Below are 22,809 nucleotides of genomic sequence, written 5' to 3' on the forward strand. Positions count from 1 at the left end.
AACAAAGACTCATATTCACTACAATAAGAAAAAAAAAAAAAACCTATTGGCAGGATAAATTTCAGAACTGGTCCAAATGCTGATGATGTCACTACAAGTTCCCCTCACTTTTTTTTGTGACTGGCTACTCATTTCAGGTTTATCTCTGAGTTCATTTCCCATATGATTGTCAGATGATTGGTTTTGGCAATTGGAGTTGCAGGCTTCCTGTGGTCTGTCTTAAACACTGCAAAGGGTCCCCCACCCCCACCGCAGAAATCCAGGCAGCCTCTTTTTAAATTCATCTGGCTCAGTCTATATGGGGCCTACAAGTTGAGACAGAATTATTAGCAAGGACATCAATCCATTATGCATGACCAGACTGACCTCCAAAGATGGCCTTCATTTTGGGGAGTTGACCACAATGTAGACTTCAAGCCACAATTACTCTAATGTAACAGGGCTTCTTCCAAATGTCTGCCAGTATGTGCAGAGTATAAGGTATTTACTTGTTCCTGTTGCCTAAGTTTGTCCTATATTGTCAAATGAAATAAATAACATACCATTTCTTTTGGTCTCATGTTTGGGGCATGGGTGTGGGAGATATAAATGATGTGACATCACTCAGAATCAAGGAGACAGCTATTAAAATTCAAAATACGGGGCTGGAGAGACGGTTAAGAAGTCAAAGGCGCTGGCTTATAAAGTCTGACAGCCTGAGTTTGAGTCCCCAGCACCCATGTAAAGCCAGATGCAGAAGTTGTGCCTGCATCTGGAGGTTGCTGGTAGTGACAGGAAGCCCTGATGTACTCACACTCACTCTCTGTCTATCTCACTCTCAAACAAATAAATAACTTGTGGTGGTCACTTCCTGAATGGACAGTAAACTACATGTCACTGAGTTCCATGTATAGGCAAGATGATGGTAGAGTTCAGTCAGAAAGCAAAAAATGAAGACAAAGATTTTGAAGAAACCACCCAAAGTAAAGCATTCTAAAATTTGTTCTGGTATTTTTTTTAAAATAAAATTATTAACAGTGGTGAAATGCCAGGTGAATTTTGTTCTTTTTTTGGTGGCAATTGAAATTTTTTACAAGAAAAATGTTTTGAGGATTACATCATTATATTTAGAAAAACAGTCTAGAAAAAAATATTTAATGGCAAAGAAAGACATTCACAAAATACTGTTAGTAAATAATATCATTCTCACATTTAAAAGTATAACCTATGGGCTGAAGAGATGGCTTGGCAGTTAAGCATTTGCCTGTGAAGCCTAAGGACCCCAGTTTGAGGCTCGATTCCCCAGGACCCACATGAGCCAAAGGCACAAGGTGGAGCATGCATTTGGAGTTTCTTGGCAGTGGCTGGAGGTCCTGGCATACCCATTCTCTCTCTCTTTCTCTCTGTGAGTGTCTCTGTCTCTCTCTGCCTCTTTCTCTCTCTGTTGCTCTCAAATAAATAAATAAAAATAAACAAAAATATTTTTAAAAATATAACCTATATGCATAAGATAGGTGACAATAATACATCCTAAAATGCTAGCCATAGTTACACCTGAGAGCTGATAGGATTATATATAGGCAGTTTTAATTTTGTTCTTAAGACTAAAGGAAAATTGAACTGAACTCTGAACACAGAATTTGAAAAGGTTTAAAAAGTTGGAGATGAAGAGTCTAGAAATTAAAGAAATCTGGTTCTTAACATTCATTATAAAGCACTTGTATTCATCAGGGCAAATTCTGTCCAGAATGTATCCAGTGAATAGAGCCTCTCTCATTAGCACATAAAAAGTCAGATATATTCACGTTCAGCTGAGTTCGACCACCTTCCCCCCATGCTCACAGCAGAGGTGGAAGAGACATACGATGCAGATTAAGCACAGAAATAGGTGTCAACTGGTTCAGGGCTCAACTCTTTTCTGTACTAGTAATTGCCTTTCTTTGAGCAAATCGTAAGTTTTTTCATTATCCCAGTTTATTGATTTGGAAAAAAAATAAAAAGGGCATTTAAAAAAATACTGACTTCATGGGGCTGCATTGAAAATCCAGGGATGTCAAGTACTTTGGAAACACTCCCCACTCCACCAAGCAACTGACTAATGGAACGGGGTAAGGGTTGTACTGCCCCTGTGCATGTCCACGTTCACATCTACCATCTCTGTTGCTCGTGGGCTGTTGCTAGGCAGGGCATGCATACCTGTTGTTTGGGCCTGCTTATCATACGCTTGTCTGCTCAGTGTCCGGGCATGTTGCCCCTGAAACCCTGTGCAGGGAAGGACTTTGCCTTCACTTGCCCAAGATGTCCAGTTGACTACCAGGTCAAGTAGATCCTTCTTCCCAGGGAATCAGGGAAGGGCCAAGAGGGGTTGGAGTCAATCTGTCCCAATAGTAAGGTCTCTAGTTCCCTCTTGCCAGCAACCCTTTGAAGGTTTGAGGGGGAAAGAGGGCTGAAAAAAGGAGTCCTTGGTGTACCATGCAAGCACTTACATACGTGTGACCTTGAGGACAGAGCCCCGCATCCTTTTGCTAAGGTACAGCAGGGTGAGTCCTGGCTTCCTGGGACATCTCCCTCCTGGGACATCTCCCTGACAATTACAGAACAGCCACACTTCTCTGCAGCTCCTGTTCCAAAAACATAAGGAGTACATTTTTTGTTGTCTACTGTGGTAGCCACTAGCCTCATGTGGCTATATGTGCTTAAATCGATGAAAGTTAAATAAAACTCAGTATTCAGCTCTTTGCAGTGGCACTTTTAGCCTAATGGCTTCTAGATGGGCACAGACTGGGCAGGACTGACTGGGCTAGTTTAGAGCCCAAAGCTCTGATTCCCCCCACAGGACTGGCTTCAGGTAGAAGAACCCTTCCCTAGTCTGTTGGTGACAGCCTTAAATTCTCTAGGTGAATGTGCATCTCAGTCACCTATTGAAGGGGAGCAACTAAAAACCGAAGGGAAACAACCCAAGTCTCGTGCTGGGGCTTGAAATTGTAAAGATGATACCATTTGACTCTTGCTATCTTCTGGTTTTGTTTGCCTTAGGGGTATGCCGTGCTAACCACTGAAGAAAATAAATTCAATTCGTCCATGGTTGTAATTGTTCCTTCCATCGAATCTCAAAGGTCTCATAATGATCACTGTGTATGGAGTGAAGAGAGCAGAGTGAGAGCCTGAACGTGTTAATTTTACTTCAGAAAACTTGAAGAAGAGCCAGAAAGAATATATAATATATGTAAGTCTCATTAAGCTGTCATTACTTAGAAATATAGTTTCCAGGCAAATAAACACCCAAATCTCACCCGTGCAGCTCCCTCTGAGTAACACATTCAACTCAAATCTCCCAGCCTCACACATCCTGCTCACTTCGAAGAGAATTATGGTGAGCAAGAAAATAAGTCAGGTAGGGCAATTATAATTTTGAAAAGAGGAAAACATTCCAGCTTTGACTGGGTGGCTCAAAAAAAGAAACATGGAGAGAGACAATCTTCTTCAATATATTTAATTGCTGAAAAGATCAAAGTATTTTGGGGTCAAAATTTTGTCACTTTAAAAATAAAGCAGACTTGGAAAATGTACTTTCACCTAGCTGTCAATGTTTAGGTGAAACTCATTTGTAGTATTCATTTCACAACTTACATTTTTTGAATGCTTGTTCTGGGCCAGGTAGGCTACCTCAATTGGTAGAGAACATGATTGAAAAGCTGCTGTAAGATGAATTTGGTTGCTAGGCTGTCTAAAGGAACAGGTCTGAGAATTTCAAGGTTTGGATCTTTGTTTTAAGACAATGTGTTAATAATAATTAAAAAAAATAAAAACTAACAAGGGCTGGAGAGATGGCTTAGCAGTTAAGGTGCTTGCCTGTGAAGTCTAAGGACCCATGTTCAACTCTCCAGATCCCATTTAAGCTAGACACATAAATGTGTGGCAAGCGCAAGGTCGCACATGCCCACTAGGTGGTGCAAGCATCTGGAGTTTGATTGCAGTGGCTAAGGACCTGGTGCACCAATTCTCATTCTCTCTCTCTAAAAAAAAAAAAACTAACAAAGGAAGGAATGTCAGTATCTGCAGGGGAGGATGGACTAGGTAGCACAGGATGAACGTGAAAGAAGTTACCTTGGGTGGGGAGGGGGGTAACATGTTTATCTCATCAGATTAGCAGTCTGATTGTCACCATGGCTTAGAGGAAGAATTCTATAAGCAGACCAAAGTTCTTCCTACCAGGAAGCCTGTCGGAGGCACATAGCCCTTTCTTTAAGGTTAGGAAACTATCCCTAATAGTATTCCCAGATCCTTCTCTTTATCCTTCCCTAGCCTGCCTCCTAGGCATGCATATTTCTTGCTAGCCTCAATTTTTGGGAGTGTAGGGTTGGAATATGGCTCATCTCCTGTGAAACTCATGTTGAAATATAACTTTCAGTGGAAGGATGTTGAGAGATGGTGGAGTCTTTAGGAAGTGAATTAGTCATGGAGGCGCTGTCTTCATGACTGGATCAAGGTCGCTGTGACTGTAGAACTGGGCTAATTCTCTTGGGAGTGAGTTTTCACTCTCTCGGGACGGGTTAATTGCTGTGAGAACTGGTTGTTATAAAGTGAGGCCTGCTCACCCTTCTACTTTTCTGCCACGTAATGATAGCTTAAGGCCCTTGGCACATACAGCTGCCTGATTTTTTTTTTTTAAATTTTTATTTATTTATTTGAGAGCAACAGACACAGAGAGAAAGACAGAGAGAGGGAGAGAGAGAGAATGGGCGCACCAGGGCTTCCAGCCTCTGCAAACGAACTCCAGACGCGTGCGCCCCCTTGTGCATCTGGCTAACGTGGGACCTGGGGAACCGAGCCTTGAACCGGGGTCCTTAGGCTTCACAGGCAAGCGCTTAACCGTTAAGCCATCTCTCCAGCCCTTTTTTTTTTGTTTGTTTGTTTTTTGAGGTAGGGTCTCACTCTAGCTCAGGCTGACCTAGAATTCACTATGTATTCTTAAAGTAGCCTTGAACACATGGCGATCCTCCTACCTCTGTCTCCCAAGTGCTGGGATGAAGGGCATGCACCTCTATGCCCTGTCTCAGCTGCCTGACTTTAAGATTTTCACCCTCCAGAATGATGAGCTAAATCAATTTCCTTTCTTTATAAATTACCCAGTCTCAGTCATTTTGTTACAGCACCAGAAAATGGATGGAGTAATATACTGAAGTTTCTACTTCACTCATGTAATAAGTGAAAAAAACCTAAATGTGACAAGGCAGATGTCTATAAAGGGAACCTAGAACCTGATGAGAGTGGAAATCACAATGCCTGGGCCATGACTTACCTTCAGGGGCTGACGTTAGGTAATGGGTGTCTCCAAAACAATGACTAACCACAATAAAAGGATATTGGGCCACCAGGGCAGGGCAAAGCTGGGCATTTGGCATAAAAACACAGTGCATCATAACAAAGTCATTTAAAACAGAATCTGCAGGGAGTAAGAAAAGAAGAAAAAAATTAGGTTTTCATGGAAATCTTTGGGAAGGCGACAGTAGCTACTCGGTTGACCTTGGCTGAGGTTTCTTTTGTGGAGGTTTGGGTATGCTCTTCCTATACATGGAAACACGTCATCTGTACATAATGGTGTTGACAGACCTTGAGATCAAAACTCAACTTTGTAGGACAATGGATAAAAGTGGTACTTTTTTTTTTTTTTTTGAGGTGGGGTTTCACTCTAGGCTGACCTGGAATTCACTCTGTATTCTCAGGGTGCCCTCAAACTCACAGCGATCCTCCTACCTCTGCCTCCTGAGTGCTGGGATTAAAGGCGTGTGCCACCACGCTCGACAAAGTGTTACATTTTTAAAAGAGACAGCCTGGTATGAATGGCATTAGTCACCTGAGCCACAGGAATTTCTTTTTTTTAGGTGCTGAGGATAGAAAGTAGAGGGACCCTTGTTCATTATAGGCAAGTGTTCTACTATAGAGCTACACCAGCAGCCTGAATTTCTTTTTAAAACCCACATGTATAATTAGTCATACATAGGCAGTATTACATATCTAGCATTAACACATGCCATTTCTTTGTTAATTTTACACCACTTTTTCAATACCCTCTTCTTTTAATTAATTAATGAATTAATTTGTTTTATAGTGATAAAAAGGTGTATTTAGAATTAACCCGCTGGATCCAGTTTAGATGATCCCACTTTTGTTGGCAACATCCAAAGCATCATAATCGGGAGCCAGCCGAACATAGGTCTTCTCTCCATCAGGCCTGATCAGGGTGTTGACTTTGGCCACATCAATGTCATAGTTTCTTCACAGCCTGTTTGAGCTGGTGCTTGTTAGCCTTGGCGTCCACAGTGAATACCAGGGCATTGTTGTCTTGTATCTTCTTCATGGCCAACTAGGAGTCAGGGGAACTTGATGACGGCATAGTGGTCAAGCTTGTTTCTCCTGGGGGCGCTCTTGGGGGTATTTAGGCTGCCTCTGGACGAGCAGTGTCTTGGGTCGCCAAAAGGTGGGTGATGTGCGGATCTTTTTCTTTTTGTGGCTGTGGATGCTTTCAGCGTGGCCTTCTTGGCTTTCAGAACCTTTGCTTTGGCTTCAGCTTTGGGAGGGGCAGGAGCTTCCTTCTTCACTTTCGGTGCCATCTTGGCGAAAAGGCTTATTTATTATTTTTAAAATTTATTCATTTGATGTGTGTGCGTGTGTCTGTGTGTGTAGACCTGTGCATGGAGGTCAGAGGGTAACTTTTGGTTGGTCCTCCAGCCATATGTTTATTCATTTATTTATTTGAGAGAGAGAAAGAGAATGGGCGTGCCAGGGCCTCCAGCCACTGTAAACGAACTCCAGATGCATGTGTCCCCTTGTGCATCTGGCTTACGTGGGTCCTGGAGAATTGAACCGGGATCCTTTGGCTTTGCAGGCAAAAGCCTTAAGCACTAAGCCATTTCTCCAGCCCCCTCCTGCCATATCTTATGGCTTTTATATGACATCTGGGCATCTGAACTTGGGCATTCGAGAATTGTGTGGCAAGCACTCAATGCACTGAACCATCTGCTCAGTCTATCTTTAGTACCATTGTTTTAAAGTTATTATTTATCTATCTCCAGATGGAGTCAGGAAAGGTGAGAAGATGGTAGAATTATAGAAAAAGAAGGTAGTAGAAGCAGAGGCTTGGTTGGGGGTAGCCAAAGCAGATAAGAAAGGGCCTCTGGGGAGCATTGGAGGAGACAGAGCCAGCCAGCACAGAAAAGTGGGGGGGCGGTGCACTCACTCTGGAGGAGGTCTGCGGGTGGCAGAGAGGGATTGACAAGGGAAAGCAGGCAAGTCCTGACAGCAAGCTTTATTTGCTTCTTTACCGAGTTGGTTGTTGTTTCTTTCTTTTTTTTTCTCCAAATCACTATTGACAACTTCATAATTATAGACAATAAGCCATAATAATTCCCTCTCCACCTTTCCCCTTCACAACTCCACTCTCCATCCTATTCCTTCCCCCTCTCAATCAGGATGCTGTTTCTTTACTGGGAGGATGACCCTGTCGAGCTACCCTTGATGTGCAGACAGCCTCAAAGACCCAAGGGTAATTCAACTTAAAACTCAAGATGCCCTGAGGACTTTTGATTAAACAAATAATAATAACGGACCTTGCTGGCTGAGCCTTGTGAAACCTTCCAAACAGAAAATGGAGAGAAACATACAACACTAATTGTATAAACTGTATCTCCAATGCTCATGCCTGAGCAAACTGCACAGAATGACGTGGGACATTAGATAATGACGTTACCTAGTCCCACGTGCCAGCCACGAGCCGCACTGGCTTGCAGTCTCCGTGTTCCTTCTCCTTTTCTTTTCCTAGCAAAGCTCGTACCACACTCACCTTGCTCAGACTTCTCCAGCTGCTCCCCCAGGGCTAGTTGTAGATTTAAAACCATTGAACATCTGAACCCCAAGTCTTAGAGCTTACCTTCCATTCTTTTTCTGTTTTGAATACAATAGTACAGCAAAGCCCTTCCTTGCCTGTTTCTATGTCACTACTAGTGATGTCCTTTAATCTGGAAGGCTTGGTCCCATCTCTAGTTACTGGTCACTAGCCTTCCTTCAGGGCCAAATTCTTTGCTATAACACTTTTCCTGGATTCCCTCGGGCAGTCAGTGTTACCAAAGCACTGACCACATCCTTGCCTTATATTCAAGTCATTTGTATACTCTTTCACTTCCTAAGTTTCAGATCCTACGTTTCCTGAGGGAGAGAGGCTTTCTCTTGTACACACTGGCTAATGCAAGGCATCCAAGTTTAGTGTCTGCCTGACCAGACACTCGACAAATGCTAAGGGAGGGGAAAGTAACAGGTTTGGAGCCAGGGGTCCCGGCCTTTATAGTAACTCCTGCTACCAATTCATGTTTTGCTTAAAACCAAACAAAAACTCATGCAATCATTTTATAAAATACAACACTGAAAGGAGATGTAAGGTCAGTGGAAAGATATTTGTACGGAGTATATACTAAATGGCATTTCCATCTTGAATATATTGCCAAGATCAGTTGTAGAAATGGATTTTAAACTACCCCTAAGTTTTTGAGATAAATCTCTGAATTTATCTTAGTGAGACAAGTTCTCCTATTGAGCTCGTTGTGCTTAAAATATTAACCATGACATTATTCTGAGAGATAGGCAAATGGCATAGGATTTATTTTTTCAAATATGGATTTGTTTATTTGTGTGTGTGTGAATGTGTGCATATATGGGTATGCCAGGGTCTTGAGCCCACTGCAGACAGACACAAGCTGCACGCACCACTTTGGGGGGTTAAGTCTCACTTTTGGGAGGTGGGATCGAGTGGTAATCCAAGAAAGGTTGCTCCTCACATGTCTGAATGAAGTTGAGTCACTGCAGAGGACAGCCACACTTGGAGAAGGACTGCCCTGTATGTACTCTGCCCATTGGAGGTGCTTTGGCAGCATGCACTGAGCGTGCATCCGGAATTGTTTTTCTAATACAATTCCATGCATGGAATTAATGGACACACAAAACCATCCAGTGTGCATACCTGTTGCTTCGTTTAAAGATGGCTCAAGACGTATAGTTTCTAGAAAATGCTCTAAAATTTTTTCAGGTGTTCCTGACATCACAGTATACCTAAACAAGAAACAAAACGGTCATTAGTTTTTTTTTTCAAAAGTAGGGAGATCACGGATGATGTTTTTCTACTTATGTATTTTTCTTAAACTGAGCTCTCCATGGGACTACTTGGACTTGACTTGTGGCCAGTGGACTCGTCATGGTCATGGAGACTGTGTGTCTTGCCCAGAGCTGACAACAAGACAGGAGAAAAATCACCAGTGGAAGTGGTTATGGAAAATGTTTTTTTTTTCCCCTCCTACATGGAAGTAAAGTAATTTCTAGGAGAGCAGCTCCCGCAGGTGGGGAAAACCGATGGACTCCAGCCTTACTCCCAAGGGCAATGAAAAGGCCATGGATTGAGAGCTGCTGGGGGAAACGGCAGCGAATTAGGTTGTCCATATATGGGTTACTCATAGACACTTTCAGGCCCACACTGGATTCCCTTGCTTATTTCTGGAATGCCCTGTCCTTCCCAAACTGTACACTGGTATGTGCTTTGGAAAAAGTCTATTAATAAAACAAGAGAAAACAAAACCTCAAAACACCAATGAACAAACAAACCCAGATGACATCAGGAATAAAAAATAAACCAACAATGGAGAATCTATATGTTATTTCAATGCAAAGTATAAATTTCTTTGGCGACTCCATTACTCATTATTTCAGCAGCTCCGTCCAGGGTGCTCTCCCATCAACAAGGGAAACGTGTGTGTGCGTGTGTGCAGAGATCAGTGAGTGCAGAGGTCAAGGACAACTCTGGATGTCAGTCCCAGCCTTCTATTGGGTTTGAGGTGGGGTCTCTCACTGTTCACTCCTGGATTAGCCAGGGTAGCTGGTCTGCAAGCTTCTGGCAACATCAATCTCCATCTAATTTGTGGCTGTGGACATACTGGGATAACAGATGACTGCTACAGCACCTGGCTTTCATGTGGGTGTTTAGGGTACACACTCAGGTATTGATGTTTGCATGACAGACAGACTCTCAGGTACTGCACCACCTCCACAACCCCTTGGAGGATTTATTTTCAAGGTTGGTCAAGAGTGACAAACAATACATGAAATCTTCAGGAGGGTGATCTGGGCGGTCCTCTGTGAAAGCGCAGACCTGCCTGTGCTTCATGGCATTTTACTTAAAGCAAAATGACAGGAAGGAAAAGCAACAGCACAAGGAACATTCTCTTGTGTTCCAAGAGCAGTGTTAGAATTCAGCTCGGGGACAACCTCGCTCTTCTTGCCTCCTCACCAATGTGCTTCCCTCGTCTGTTTGAGCCCCGGGAGGAGTGTGCTGAGATGGCAAGAACACCGCTCATGTCTGCAATCTGTGGGTCTTACCTCCTTCCTGAGGCACTGAAGAGTCATGATAGCCTAAGAACCTTCTGCTTATGACACCAGACACTGAGCAGAGCAACCTTGGTAGTCTAATACACAGCAGAGGCAGCCTACCTGCAGGGCGGCTGCTAGCTACAACTTCTGTAAGTATGTACATAAGACCAAAAGGATACTATGCTACAGAGTTGAGTCACTGAGGAGACCTGGCTGTGGGACCCAGGAGAGGAGAAAGGAGTACAAGTAGTAGGAAAGACAAGCTGCCTTAATTTCAGAAGAGTGACTTCTTCCTCAATGTAAATTGGGTAGTTGGCAGTGTTTCTAGGGCATATCTACAAATGCCTTTCAAAGGAGAATTCTGCTCAGCTTCTTCTGCCATGTTCCTCTCAGGAATATGTGATTTTTCTTTTCTTTTCTTTTTGGTTGTACTCGGAATCAAATCAAAGCCTCATGCACCATAGGCAAGCTCTACCACTGATCTGCACCACCAGTCCAAATATGTGAGTTTCTAGTGAGCCAGGGGAGTAGCTTGTGGCCACATGCATCAGGAAATGGGCTGCAGTGAATGGCCCAGGTCCACATCAGCTTGCTGTGTTTCCCCATGTTAGTTAATTATTACCTCCACTCTACAGGAAGAGAAACTGCTGAGCAAGGGGAGGCTTCGGGTCTAAGGTCACCGAGTTAGTAAACGGGACGTTTCTGGTGTGAGCCTGGCTGTCAGGTTCTAGACGACCACAGTGGCTGCACTTTTGCTTTGTGTGCACGTGTAGTGTGTGGAATGTGTGTGCAGATGGGTACACCCCGTGAGCTCACGTGCAGAGGTCAAGGGAAGACGTCAGGGTCTTCCTCTTGTTTTTCTGCCTTGTTGCCATGCGATAGGGTCTCTCCCTGAACCCGAAGCTCCCCCCCCCTTTTCCTTTCTGGTGAGACTGATTGCCTAAGAGATTCCCCAGAGGTCCTTCTGTCACTGTCCCCACGGCTCCACCTCAGCACTGGAGTTACAGGCAGCATGCGTGGTCACGCCCAGCTTTTTATGTGGGTGCTGGTGGGGGGGGGTCACACTCAGGTCCTTGTGTTGCTATAGTAGCCGTTCTTACCCACTGAGGTTTCCCCCTAACCCTTAATCACATTTTTTTCTGCAGCTCCAGCAAGGTGCTTGGGTGCAGGCCGGATCTAGTGATAGGAACTCCTCCATGCAAAGTCCCTCTCTTTAAGAGGACCTTCTGTGCTCGCTTGGAAGGCAATTTTTATTTTTATTTTTAGAAAAGTATAATTACATTTCATAACACGAACACCGTGCGGGAGTGGAGGAAGTTCGGTCTTCTATTTTGTAGGGCATTTGGGGAGCCACTGCTAATGACATGCACACTGAAGAGAGCTCTATGATTAAGAGATCAACTGGAAATTCGGTCCCTTATCAAAAGCTTAATTTTGATGGCAGGATGTGTGCACACTCTTGTATTCGTTTGGATTTCTCTTAGCTAGTGCTAAGTCTGGTCACACAGAATAAAGATCTGGTGGCAAACCACATTTCCTGTCACCTCCTTGAAGAGCCCAGCCTGCCTGGCCAGCGAGGCATCCCCCAGGATCTTTCTTTGGCTCCCTGACTCCCTCTAGTGGCACAGCTCTGTGGATGCCAGCCCAGCCCAGCTTTCAGCTCGGCGGGTTTGTTTCTCAGAAACTGAAGAGCAAGGGCTTGGAAGCTTCAGGTCAGATCCAATCATCTGTGACCTTAGGACTTCAGTTGTGGCCAAAACACCAGGTTATGGCTTTACTTCACTGCCCGGCACCTCCTGTCTGGTTAAGTGAGGTCAAGAACACTTGATTGAGACCAGAAAGCGTGGCTCTTGTCAGTTAGCTGCATGAAGGAGCTTCCCATTCGAGTTGGAAGCACACCCAGGTTGGTTACATGTCATGAGCCAGGAGGTTGTTTTTAACACATGATGTAAAAATCTTTTCCCCGACACCAAGTCTGCATGTAGGACAAAAAAAACAGACTGGGGAAGGGGGAGCCGGGAGAGCAAGTTTTCCCATGAAGGAGCAAAAGTGAGCAATGGGAAAAGGGTTGAAGGAAAAAAGTCAATGCAGTCACTGTAACAGGAATAGTCATTTCAAGTTCTTGGCTTCTTCCTAACCCCATGCAATCCCAGAGCGGAGACATCTAAAATGGAGGGTACCATACAATGATTCCATTGTAACAAATACTGCCTTACTAACATCTTAATACCACAGTCAGTGATACTTAAAAAAAGAAGTGGCTTGGGAAGAGTCAGGGTTTTGAAAGTTTCCCATGTATGTGTGAATGAATTTGGATTTCTCAGAGAAAAAGTAGACCTGAACAATAACATGATTGGCACCAACATGGCGATGCTCTCTGAACTCAAAAAGAGCAATTTCTGCAGACACAGACACCCTAAGGTTTCCTAAACTTTATGTCTACCTATCAACATAGTTGTTGCTACGTTATCAAAGTTGTCTCGAACATCAGCCCAAACATCACTTATGTGGACCCGCCTTTCAACTCTGGTCTAACTTGGAAAAATTCCACACAGAAAAATGATCCCTTGAGAGAGTGGTTTTCATTCGACAGGGAATGGGTCTTGTATGGTGTGTTACCCGGTACTCATGGATATTTTTAAAGAAGTTTACAGCAAACATGCACAAGTCTTTGAATTACAGAAGTTTAGATCTGATAACAGGACACAGATAAAGCGGTATAGTAGAAAATCAGATAAAGGCCTACAAGACATTTAAAACACATAGTTTCTTCCTTTACATCCCTTTTAGTTTGGTTTCATAAAAACCCTGTATTTGGAGGACGCCTTGAGTGTAAGATGTAACAAGCAAATGCTTTTAATCCTTTCCCAGGGGTATGAAAGAGGAAAAGGAAGAGGCTGCCAGGGCTATCTGTTGATCAAGTGTTTCAAGTTAAGAATTCTCCAGACACACCTTTTCAGACAAGATAATTTTCCTAAGACACCTGTGGTATTATTACAGAATGTAGTAAGCTACAAAATTGTCTAGCTATCTTGCGGATGGCTCAAAAATAGTTTGCATTATCATTTTCCTCGTAGGGCTATGAGACAACTGTTTTCAAAAAAGTATGGGTAAAAATATTTCCAAGAATAGATAGTAGAGGAGCTGGGGAGATGGCCCAGCAGTTAGAGGGGCTGGCTTGCAAAGCCTCCTGGCCCAAGTTCGGTTCCCCAGTACCCATGTAAAACCAGATAGATGCACAAAGTGGTGCATATGTCTGGAGTTTCTTTGCAGTAGCAAGAGGTCCTAGCATGCCCATATTCTTTCTCTCTTTCATAAATAAATAAATAATTTTTGTCAAAAGAATAGATAATAGATCTGGGCCACAGATTAGTGGCAGAGTGCTTGCCTAGCATGTACAAGGTCCTGGTACCCAATCCTTCATACCAAAACAATTATAATAAGATAGCAATAAAAGATCATTAAATGAATAATTTAAAAAAATCTGGGAGTTTAGCTATGTAGGTATAAGAATAAATGTCCACACCGTCTTTTAAGATCAGCCTTTTAAAATACATTGGTTGGCAGTATTTGCCAGTGTTGAAGAAGCAGTATTTGTAAGCAGCCAACCCTCTGTACCTGTGGGGACTGGCACCAGGCGGCCCATGGACACCAAAGTCAGCATATGCTCAAATCCCTCATACAAAATGACACCACATACATCTTCCCACATACTTTACCTTGTCTCTAGATCACTTACAAGGCCTATTACAAGGTAAATGGCTCGCAAATAATTCTTATTCTATACTATTTAGGAAATAATCATAAGGGGAAACATGTCCACAGGCTCAGATGCACTCTCACCCTGAGGACTTTGGGTTTCTGCTCATTGCTTCTGTCAGTGGATACAGGGGCTGACTACCACATTTTTCTACTGGAGTTTGGAGGCAGGAGCAGTGGGGTGATGGGTGGTCCAGCTGAACTTCAGTCCCATTATAAGATGCGAAATCTTGGGCAAGCTATTTGCTTATCTGAGCTTAAGTTTCTCTGTTTTTTAAAAAAAAGAGTTGTAAGGATTAGATAAAATTTATAAAACATAGTGCCTATTTAGTAATCCGTTTCTTCCTTCCTTTGTCTTTTTCTTTTCTTTTCTTTTGTTTTTTTGAGGTAGGGTCTCACTCTAGACCAGGCTAAACTGGAATTCACTATGTAGTCTTAGGGTGGCCTCGAACTCATGGCGATCCTCCTACCTCTGCCTCCCAAGTGCTGGGTTTAAAGGCATGCACCACCATGCCTGGCCATTCTTCCTGCCTTTTTTTTTTTTTTTTTTTTTGCAATTGTGTTTATTCATCCAGAGTAACCCAACTGAGCCACAGCCTTTTAGTGCAAACAATCAAATTCATCAGTTTTTGCAAATGTTCAGATAAAGGCAACCCTACTTTGCTTGGCAACACACACACACAACCTGTGTGATGTATTCTCTTTCAACAAGTTATTTAGTGACATTTCCTCAACAAACAAACATTCACTGGCTTTTATTGTATTCAGATTAAAAATTTGTCTCCAGTAAATAAAAACTAGATGTTGCAACTTTCTCTGTTGCCTTAGAGGCTTGTTTCTAACTCTCCTGTCTTGCTGCTCCAGTGTGGGTCCATCTGAAGAGAAAAGCTTATGCAGGTGACAGCAGAAGCTGGAACTGAACACAGTCATATGGAAAAAGAGTCCAGTTAAATAGGAGAGCTGAGAACTGTGAAGCAAATCCACTCAGCACTGACAGGAGGAAGAGGGGATGTCTCTGTGCTGGAATGTACAGACCGTTTTATATTTGAAATCTGGGTTTCTTTTCAATTTTTTTTGTTATTTATTTTTATTTATTTAAGAGCATCACACAGAGAGAGAAAGAGGGAGAGAGAGAGAGAGGAGAGAATGGGCGTACCAGGGTCTCCAGCCACTGCAAATCAACTCCAGACACATGCGCCCCCTTGTGCATCTGGCTAACATGGGTCCTGGGGAATTGAGCCTCGAACCGGGGTCCTTAGGCTTCACAGGCAAGCGCTTAACCACTAAGCTATCTCTCCAGCCCAAGGCTTTTTTTTAGAAACAATCTTTTTTAAAATTTTTATTTCTTTATTTATTTGATAGAGAGAAAGAGGCAGAGAGAGAGGGAGAGAATGGGCATGCCAGGGCCTCCAGCCACTGCAAACGAACTCCAGATGCATGCGCCCCCTTGTTCATCTGGCTTACGTGGCTCCAGGGGAATTGAACTAGGATCCTTTGGTTTTGCAGGCAAACACCTTAACTGCTAAGCCATCTCTCTAGCCCATGAAATCTGGGTTTCTATCAAAACTGCTCACTCTGGCTGGTGGTCACTGCAGATACTTACTGGTCAAAGTGCTGAGGATAAGTGCCTGTTGACTGCTCTATCCTACATGGGGCATCTATACCATCCATTCCAGGGCCCAGGGCACACTGCAGAAGGGGGGGGGGTGGCGAAAGAACGTAAGCACCAGAGGATGGGAGGAGTGCTATGAAGCACCATCTTCTGGCTATCACGTGGCCGTTGCACTGGTGAACTCACAGCACCTGTGGTTTTCTGGACAAGGTTGGGTCCCTCAATATTCGTGAGTGGGGGAGGACCTCATGAGGCCTTCCTCGTCCCTGAGGAGCCCAGGGCAAGCTAATGGTTGCTAGGGTAGAGGTGTCACGTTCTTCAGTGGTGTACCCCCTGACATGTTGCCCACTCTCCAGTAAACAAGCCCCATCCACATGCACACGGCAACCAGAGGGACAACAAGGAACAAACAGATGTCAAAGTTAAGGGGGTTAGTTGGGTGGAACAAGGGGTGCAGTGGGACGTGAAGTGGGGCAGGAGAAGGTCATGTGGGTTAATGTGCCCAAAATACATTATAGACAAATAGAATGGTCAAAAGAAATCAATTAATAAATAAAAAAACACCTTCTCACTCTGACTGTCACAATAAGAGGAAAGCACTTTAAGAGAAGTCCTACCCTAAAATAGTGAAGCACCAAAGATTTCTCATCACCCTGGAGCTGCCTGGCATCCCTGACTCCATTGTTCTCTGAGTGCCTTCTGTTCGCAAGCTCGTACAGCTGAATAGTGCGTGGGGAAAGGTTTTGGAGTAGGAGAATAGTCTCTCCAGTGTCTCTCTAGGCAGCACCAAGCTCAATGCAGTGCCAGAAATGGATACAATATACTCCGCAAGATGTGTGATTAGTCAATAGAGAGAGGGGGAAAAAAATCTCTCTCTCTCTCACACACACGCACACACTGCCATCCTTCACAAAAAGGGAGAACATGCTATTGTAGAAATGATGATACCATGTGAAAAGGTTAATCATAGTCTGGCAATTACAGTGTTGGATGCAAACATACTTTTGCTGAGGCTGTGAGTTTCCTTGATTAGAAGCTCTGTTCCCTGCTGGGACCTTCTCCAGCACCAAGACATCTTGGTCATGTTCTTTAAGTCTGACTGTATTCGCCTCAACGTCCTGCAAATACAAATTACACCACATACAGATGCTGCCATTTGCTCAGACAATGAAAAAAAATTCTTTCAAATGCTTCAGAAACTCATTTGGCGCTTGTGATGCTAATTGTTGAGTCTACAAATTAAGTCATTTTCCGAGTCAAGGGCTGGAACGGTCAGAGGGAGGACCAGATGAGGTTGGAGGCATGTGCTTTTAAAACTTTGCTTGTACTCCAGATGTGGAGGAACCCAGAGGGGAGAGCGGGGTGGCTGTGGCTGCGGAATCTTTGGGAGAGGGAGGGCCTGCAGTAGGCACACGGGACAGGGGCTGGGGGACCTGTAGCATTTTCTTCTTTATAAACATATGGGATGGGTGTGTGTGGAGAGATGGCTTAGCAGTTAAAGCACTTGCTTGCGAAGCCTAAGGATTCATGTTTGACTCTCCAGGTCCCACATAAGCCAGACGCACAATGACATAGTGCACAAGGTCGCACACGTGCACAAGGGGGTGCACATATCTGGAGTTAGATTGCAGTGGCTGGAGGCCCTGGTGTGCCAGTTCTCATTCTATCTTTCTCTCCTCTCTCTCTCTCTCTCTCTCTTGATCTCTTACATAAAAAGGCCAGTCTGTTGAGCATGCCTCAACAAACAACAACAAAAAAAGTACGGAAAGAATAATACTCATCTTCAGCAAAGTCCTGTTTCCTTCTGAGTATGTTCCTTAGGAGTGGCAGTTTTGTCTAGTCAAGGGATTGTTTGCTGATGAGCTAGCACTTTGAAATATGCTGTAAGTCTGTTTTAGTTATTTTGAGTTTATAAATCCTCTCGGTGACAAACTGGTCCAAATCTGATTCTTTCAAAGGACTTGTTGGCCAAGTATAAACCCCATGCATGTAAATTACAGCTAATCATGTTTCCCTCTAAACCTCAGTATTCTTTTACGTAATTAATTAGAATTTATGAATATGCTTTTTCTTAATATTAGGCCACCATCTTCAAAAAGATCAGATGAGAATCCCATCAAATGTCATGATGGTTTTTCCTTTATCGTCAACTTTAACTTGCTTTGCCTCAGGACCAAATTTTGTTGTCAGAGGTGTGGCCAGCCGGGGCAAGGACATCAGCCAGGGTCTGGAGAAATGCCCACAGAGCCCAGGGACAGAAGGGAGCCGCTCTAGTCAGCAGAGAAGGAAAGAGAGAAGAACGGACTTGGCGAGAATGATTTCCCAGGTGAACTCAATCCAAGTAGGATAGGCTCACAGTCAGAGGCCAGGGTGATGAGACATTGTCATCTCTTCCAAGGGACCAGGGATCGCATGGCGAGGAAGGACAAGGGCTTGTTTCTTAAACTGTCCTGTGCACTTACAGATGCCGTAAAGAGCTAGGGTAGGTTCCTCCCCAGAACCAACTTTAAGAGTGAAGTTGTGTAGTATCACTTCTTCCCCATCTACTTGCTAATGTCTGAAAAAACTCCTTTAATTGACACAATTTGGGATAAAGCCCTTGAAATGGAAATGCTCGGTTGGATTAACTATAATTGGCATTAATTTTCAACATGCAACTACTCTGTAAGTCAAGAGACTGTGCAATGATAAGAGAAAGGTTTAGACTTGGGAAGTGATAGGCGTTGGACCGTAGATAGGTCTGGGGCAAAGGTGCTGCCGTTGCATTAGAGAGTTGGGTGGGAAGGGCAAGCGAAGGCATGCGGAGGATGCGAGAGAGAAACGCTGGGCTCTGACATTTGGCGAAGGATATAGCTACTTACTGTCAGTTCACAGGGACCAGTACAGACACATGCAGAAGTACCTGGTCCAACATATAACATAACATCCCACATCTTTTTTTTTTTTTTTTTTTTTTTTTTTTAGGTAGGGTCTCACTGTAGCCCAGGCTGACCCGGAATTAACTCTGTAGTCTCAGGATGGCCTTGAATTTATGGCGATCCTCCTACCTCTGCCTCCCAAGTGCTGGTATTAAAGGCGTGGACCACCATGCCCGGCTAACATCCCACTTTTTTTTTTTTTTTTTGTTTTGTTTTTTGAGGTAGGGTATCACTCTAGCCCAGGCTGACCTGGAATTCACTATGGAGTCTCAGGGTGGCCTCAACTCATAGCAATCCTCCCACCTCTGCCCGCCCCCCGCCCTGAATGCTGGGATTAAAGGCCTGCACCACCACACCCAACTAACATCCCACTTGTGATGTTTGCAGCTGGGCTCCAGAATGTACACCGGTGCACTGAACATGACTGCTTAATCACAAAGGCCCTTTGTTCCTAGAACATCCATCCATCACAGTCCCGTGGGATTAACACTGCACTGAAATCTTTGCTTATGCAAGAACAGGCAAAAGTGCGATATCCCTCAGACCCACACTGCTCTCAACTGACCCTTAGGATCCGGTTGAAGTCCTCCTTGTCGACTCTTAAGAAATGACAGTTGTCTTCTCGCAAGACAATGGAGGCGGCCCGGGGAGCATCATTCACCAGCGCTAACTTGCCGAAGTCATCTCCCTCATGTAGGGTGCAGACCACACCCTGGAGAGAGCAGGACATTCAGATGAAATAGACCAAACACCCACCTGCCCCTTACTACTGACCCCCCAAACACTGATATATATATACATCATACACATATATATATGTATATATGGACCATACCTAGGATGCCAAAGTGGGGTTATATAATTAAATTATAATCTTTAGTTTTTTATACAGACTAAATATGGTCAGTGGCCTAACATTCAATGCACACATTATAATGCATAATTAGACAAGCCCCCCAAAGCACAATAATACTCTGAGCGTAATAATTGGGAAAACCTATGATTAAAAATTAAATACTTTCTTTTTTACATTGAATAATAATGCCATTGCAAATTTAATTGTAGCATTATATTGTTACTACTTAGACCCACACTAGTAAATGAAGTATAATAAAGTTTTGAAAAGAAAAAAATATATATATACCTTGCCATAAATGACTACATTCACTGATCCTTTTAGAATAATGTACCAGGAGGTACCTTCTTCCCCCTGGTTAAACACTAGACACAAAAAGATAAAAAGACTTATGACAAGAACAGAAGCACATCAATATAAATTACAGCTTATCAAATCATCATTTTTAAGTCCCCAGAATTACGCATACATAAAATAAAAAAAATTACTGGCAAATTGTAACTTATTCAGGTGTATTATTATTGTGCTTTCTATAGAACATGAAAGAAAGAGAGACTGCACTATTTGCTAAGCCCCAAAAGACAGACTTTTACTGGATATCAAGTTACCAGAAATCCACTTCTTAAGGATGCACATTTCCCCCACAATTCATCAGAACACTATGTGATAGAAAATAGTTTTTTAAAAATGATCTGACCAGTAATACACAGTTTGAAAACATGCAAATCAACACTGCATCTTGTTTACAAACACATACCTATACATATTATTTAAAAAACCAGTTAGAATGATAAGCTTTTACCATCAAGAGGGAAGAAGAGGATAAAGGAGGGAACAAGGGATATTAAAGCGAAACTGTTTCATCTCTTTGTTTAGAAAATACTTTAAAATGTGGCACAATGGGAATGTTTGATAAAAATATTTGCAATGCTATTTTTTCATATGAAACATTGAAATATTTCATAGTAGTAAGCTGGAATGAAAAGAAAGAAAGAGACATTGCAGGTCATTAATTATCACAAAAAAACTACTAAAACCTGAAAATAAAAAGAAATAGCATCCTTTTTCTTTTTTGAGGTGAGCCTAACAGACTGGCCTTTTTCTTTTCTCTTGCCTTCCTCCCTTCCTCCCTCCCTCCCTCCCTCCCTCCCTCCCTCCCTCCCTCCCTCCCTCCCTCCCTCCCTCCCTCTCTCTCTCTCTCTCTCTTTCTTTCTTTCTTTCTTTCTTTCTTTTGTGAGAGAGAGGATTGGTATGCCAGGGCCTCCAGGCACTGTAATTGAACTCCAGTTGTGTGTGCCACCTTGTGCGCATGTGTGATCTGGGGTATGTGTCACCTTATTTGTGTGGCTAATGTGGGACCTGGGGAATTGAACATGGGTCCTTAGGCTTCACAGGCAAGTGTCTTAACCACAAAGCCATCTCTCCAGCCCAGAAAAGACATTCAATATATAATAAGTATCAAAATACAATAAGTATCAATATCAGAAATTGCTTTTTTTTTTGTTTTTGTTTTTCAAGGTAGGGTTTCACTCTAGCTCAGGCTGACCTGGAATTCACTGTTTTTTCAGGGTGGCCTCGAACTCACAGCAACCCTTCTACCTTTGCCTCCTGAGCACTGGGATTAAAGGCGTGCAGCACCATGCCCAGCAGAAATAGCATTTTTGATGTCTGAAAATGAGACATTTTGAGATATCTTTTTTTTTTTTCTTGCAGTTTCTTTCAAGGTAAGGTCTCACTCTAGCCCAGGCTGAACTGGAATTCACTATGTAATTTCAGGGTAGCTTTGAACTCATGGTGATCCTCCTACTTCTACCTCCTGAGTGCCGGGATTAAAGGTGTGCACCACCATGCCCAGCTTGATATATAACTTTTAAGACAGTTTTTGCTTCGATCATTCAAATTTTTTGTGTATTTAACTCTCACAATGCAGCCTAACAAAGAACGAAAATTTCCCAAACATGGACATTTAAATGGTGTCTATGAACAAAGTGTTCAATGTTTCATTGACTTTAGGAAATGCAAGTTTACATGTAGTGACCGCTGTTCCTTGACACAGAATCTCTGAGGACTTTCAGCATGCTAATACAACTGCAGAGTACAAGAGATGAGCCAGGCAGCATTTCCTGTCTTTCTCCCATCCTTAACTCTTACTGTTCAGGGCAGATTTTTTTTTAAATAACTTTTTTGGTTCATTTTTTATTTATTTGAGAGCGACAGACACAGAGAGAAAGGCAGAGAGAGAGAGAGAGAGAGAGAATGGGCACGCCAGGGCCTCCAGCCACTACAAACGAACTCCAGACGCATACGCCCCCTTGTGCATCTGGCTAACGTGGGTCCTGGGGAATCAAGCCTCGAACCGGGGTCCTTAGGCTTCACAGGCAAGCGCTTAACCGCTAAGCCACCTCCCCAGCCCCTCAGGGAAGATTTTGTAGGACTAATAGAAATGCCAATTTAAATAATATGGCTCACATCTGTTAATACCAAATATCAATTTTCTGCCGCTAGATATAATCACAGAACTGAAGCTCTATGTCAGTTCTGGAGAGATACTATATGTGATTAATATCACATAAATATTTGAGGCAAAAAACAAAAACAAAAACCTTCCTAGGCTTGGAAGCCCACAGTGAAATGAGAAAAAAAATTGGATGCAAAACAGCGTTTGTTCAACATCTTTGTAGCTGGTGATTTCAAGAGCCAGATTTGTTCTTCTAAAGCCACAAACTGAACTGAAGCCACTGTGGTCTGCCCAGGGCCATGCTCCAAGACCAGTCACTTCATCCCACCCACTTTACATGCCTGGGCACAGTAGAGCAGGGCACAGTGAGACAGTGAGCCTCAGGCGGCCACGTGCTTATAGACATGCACACGTGGTGCCCGAAAACCGGAGACTAGTTGACACGGGCCCAGAGAGAGACATGTGGGCCACGGGGAACCCTATCAGGTCAGAGTGAGGCCAACTTGAGGACGAGATGCCAGCCGGCCACCAGACGCAGGAGTGGAGGGGTGCAGCCAGACACGGGCTTCATTGGAGCTCTCACTTACATACGGTTCCTCCTTTGGCATGAGACTCAAAAATGAGAACACCTGCTAGCTCCCGTTTCACCTGGAAGGAAAAGAAAGCAGGTATGGGAAGGCCAGATAGACAGAGTGTGGGAAGGCCAGTTTGGGGGTGAGGAACTTGAGCTGTGGGTGAATGCTGCGTTCACTCTGGTGCCTATGTTTGCTAACCCGGCTGTCTCTTACCTTGTTTGTACCCGACTCCTCCAGAGACA

The 22,809-nt window shown here is 43.5% G+C and overlaps 1 protein-coding gene across 6 annotated transcripts in view; it reads right to left on the minus strand.

The window, feature by feature from the left end:
* The window catches only part of Rapgef4 (Rap guanine nucleotide exchange factor 4), a 336,159-nt gene that overhangs the window by 50,817 nt on the left and 262,533 nt on the right, over window positions 1–22,809 (minus strand). For all 6 annotated transcript variants that reach the window (XM_045147499.1, XM_045147498.1, XM_004660336.2 and 3 more), the window contains 6 exons: window positions 22,580–22,640; window positions 19,823–19,899; window positions 19,244–19,390; window positions 16,763–16,878; window positions 8,993–9,081; window positions 5,347–5,425 (listed from right to left, as the gene is read on the minus strand). In XM_045147499.1, the coding sequence (XP_045003434.1) occupies window positions 5,347–5,425; window positions 8,993–9,081; window positions 16,763–16,878; window positions 19,244–19,390; window positions 19,823–19,899; window positions 22,580–22,640 (569 nt within the window). The remainder of the gene's footprint in view (window positions 1–5,346; window positions 5,426–8,992; window positions 9,082–16,762; window positions 16,879–19,243; window positions 19,391–19,822; window positions 19,900–22,579; window positions 22,641–22,809) is intronic.

The sequence above is a fragment of the Jaculus jaculus genome, chromosome 4, assembly GCF_020740685.1.
Source record: "Jaculus jaculus isolate mJacJac1 chromosome 4, mJacJac1.mat.Y.cur, whole genome shotgun sequence".
NCBI classification, from domain to species: domain Eukaryota; kingdom Metazoa; phylum Chordata; class Mammalia; order Rodentia; family Dipodidae; genus Jaculus; species Jaculus jaculus.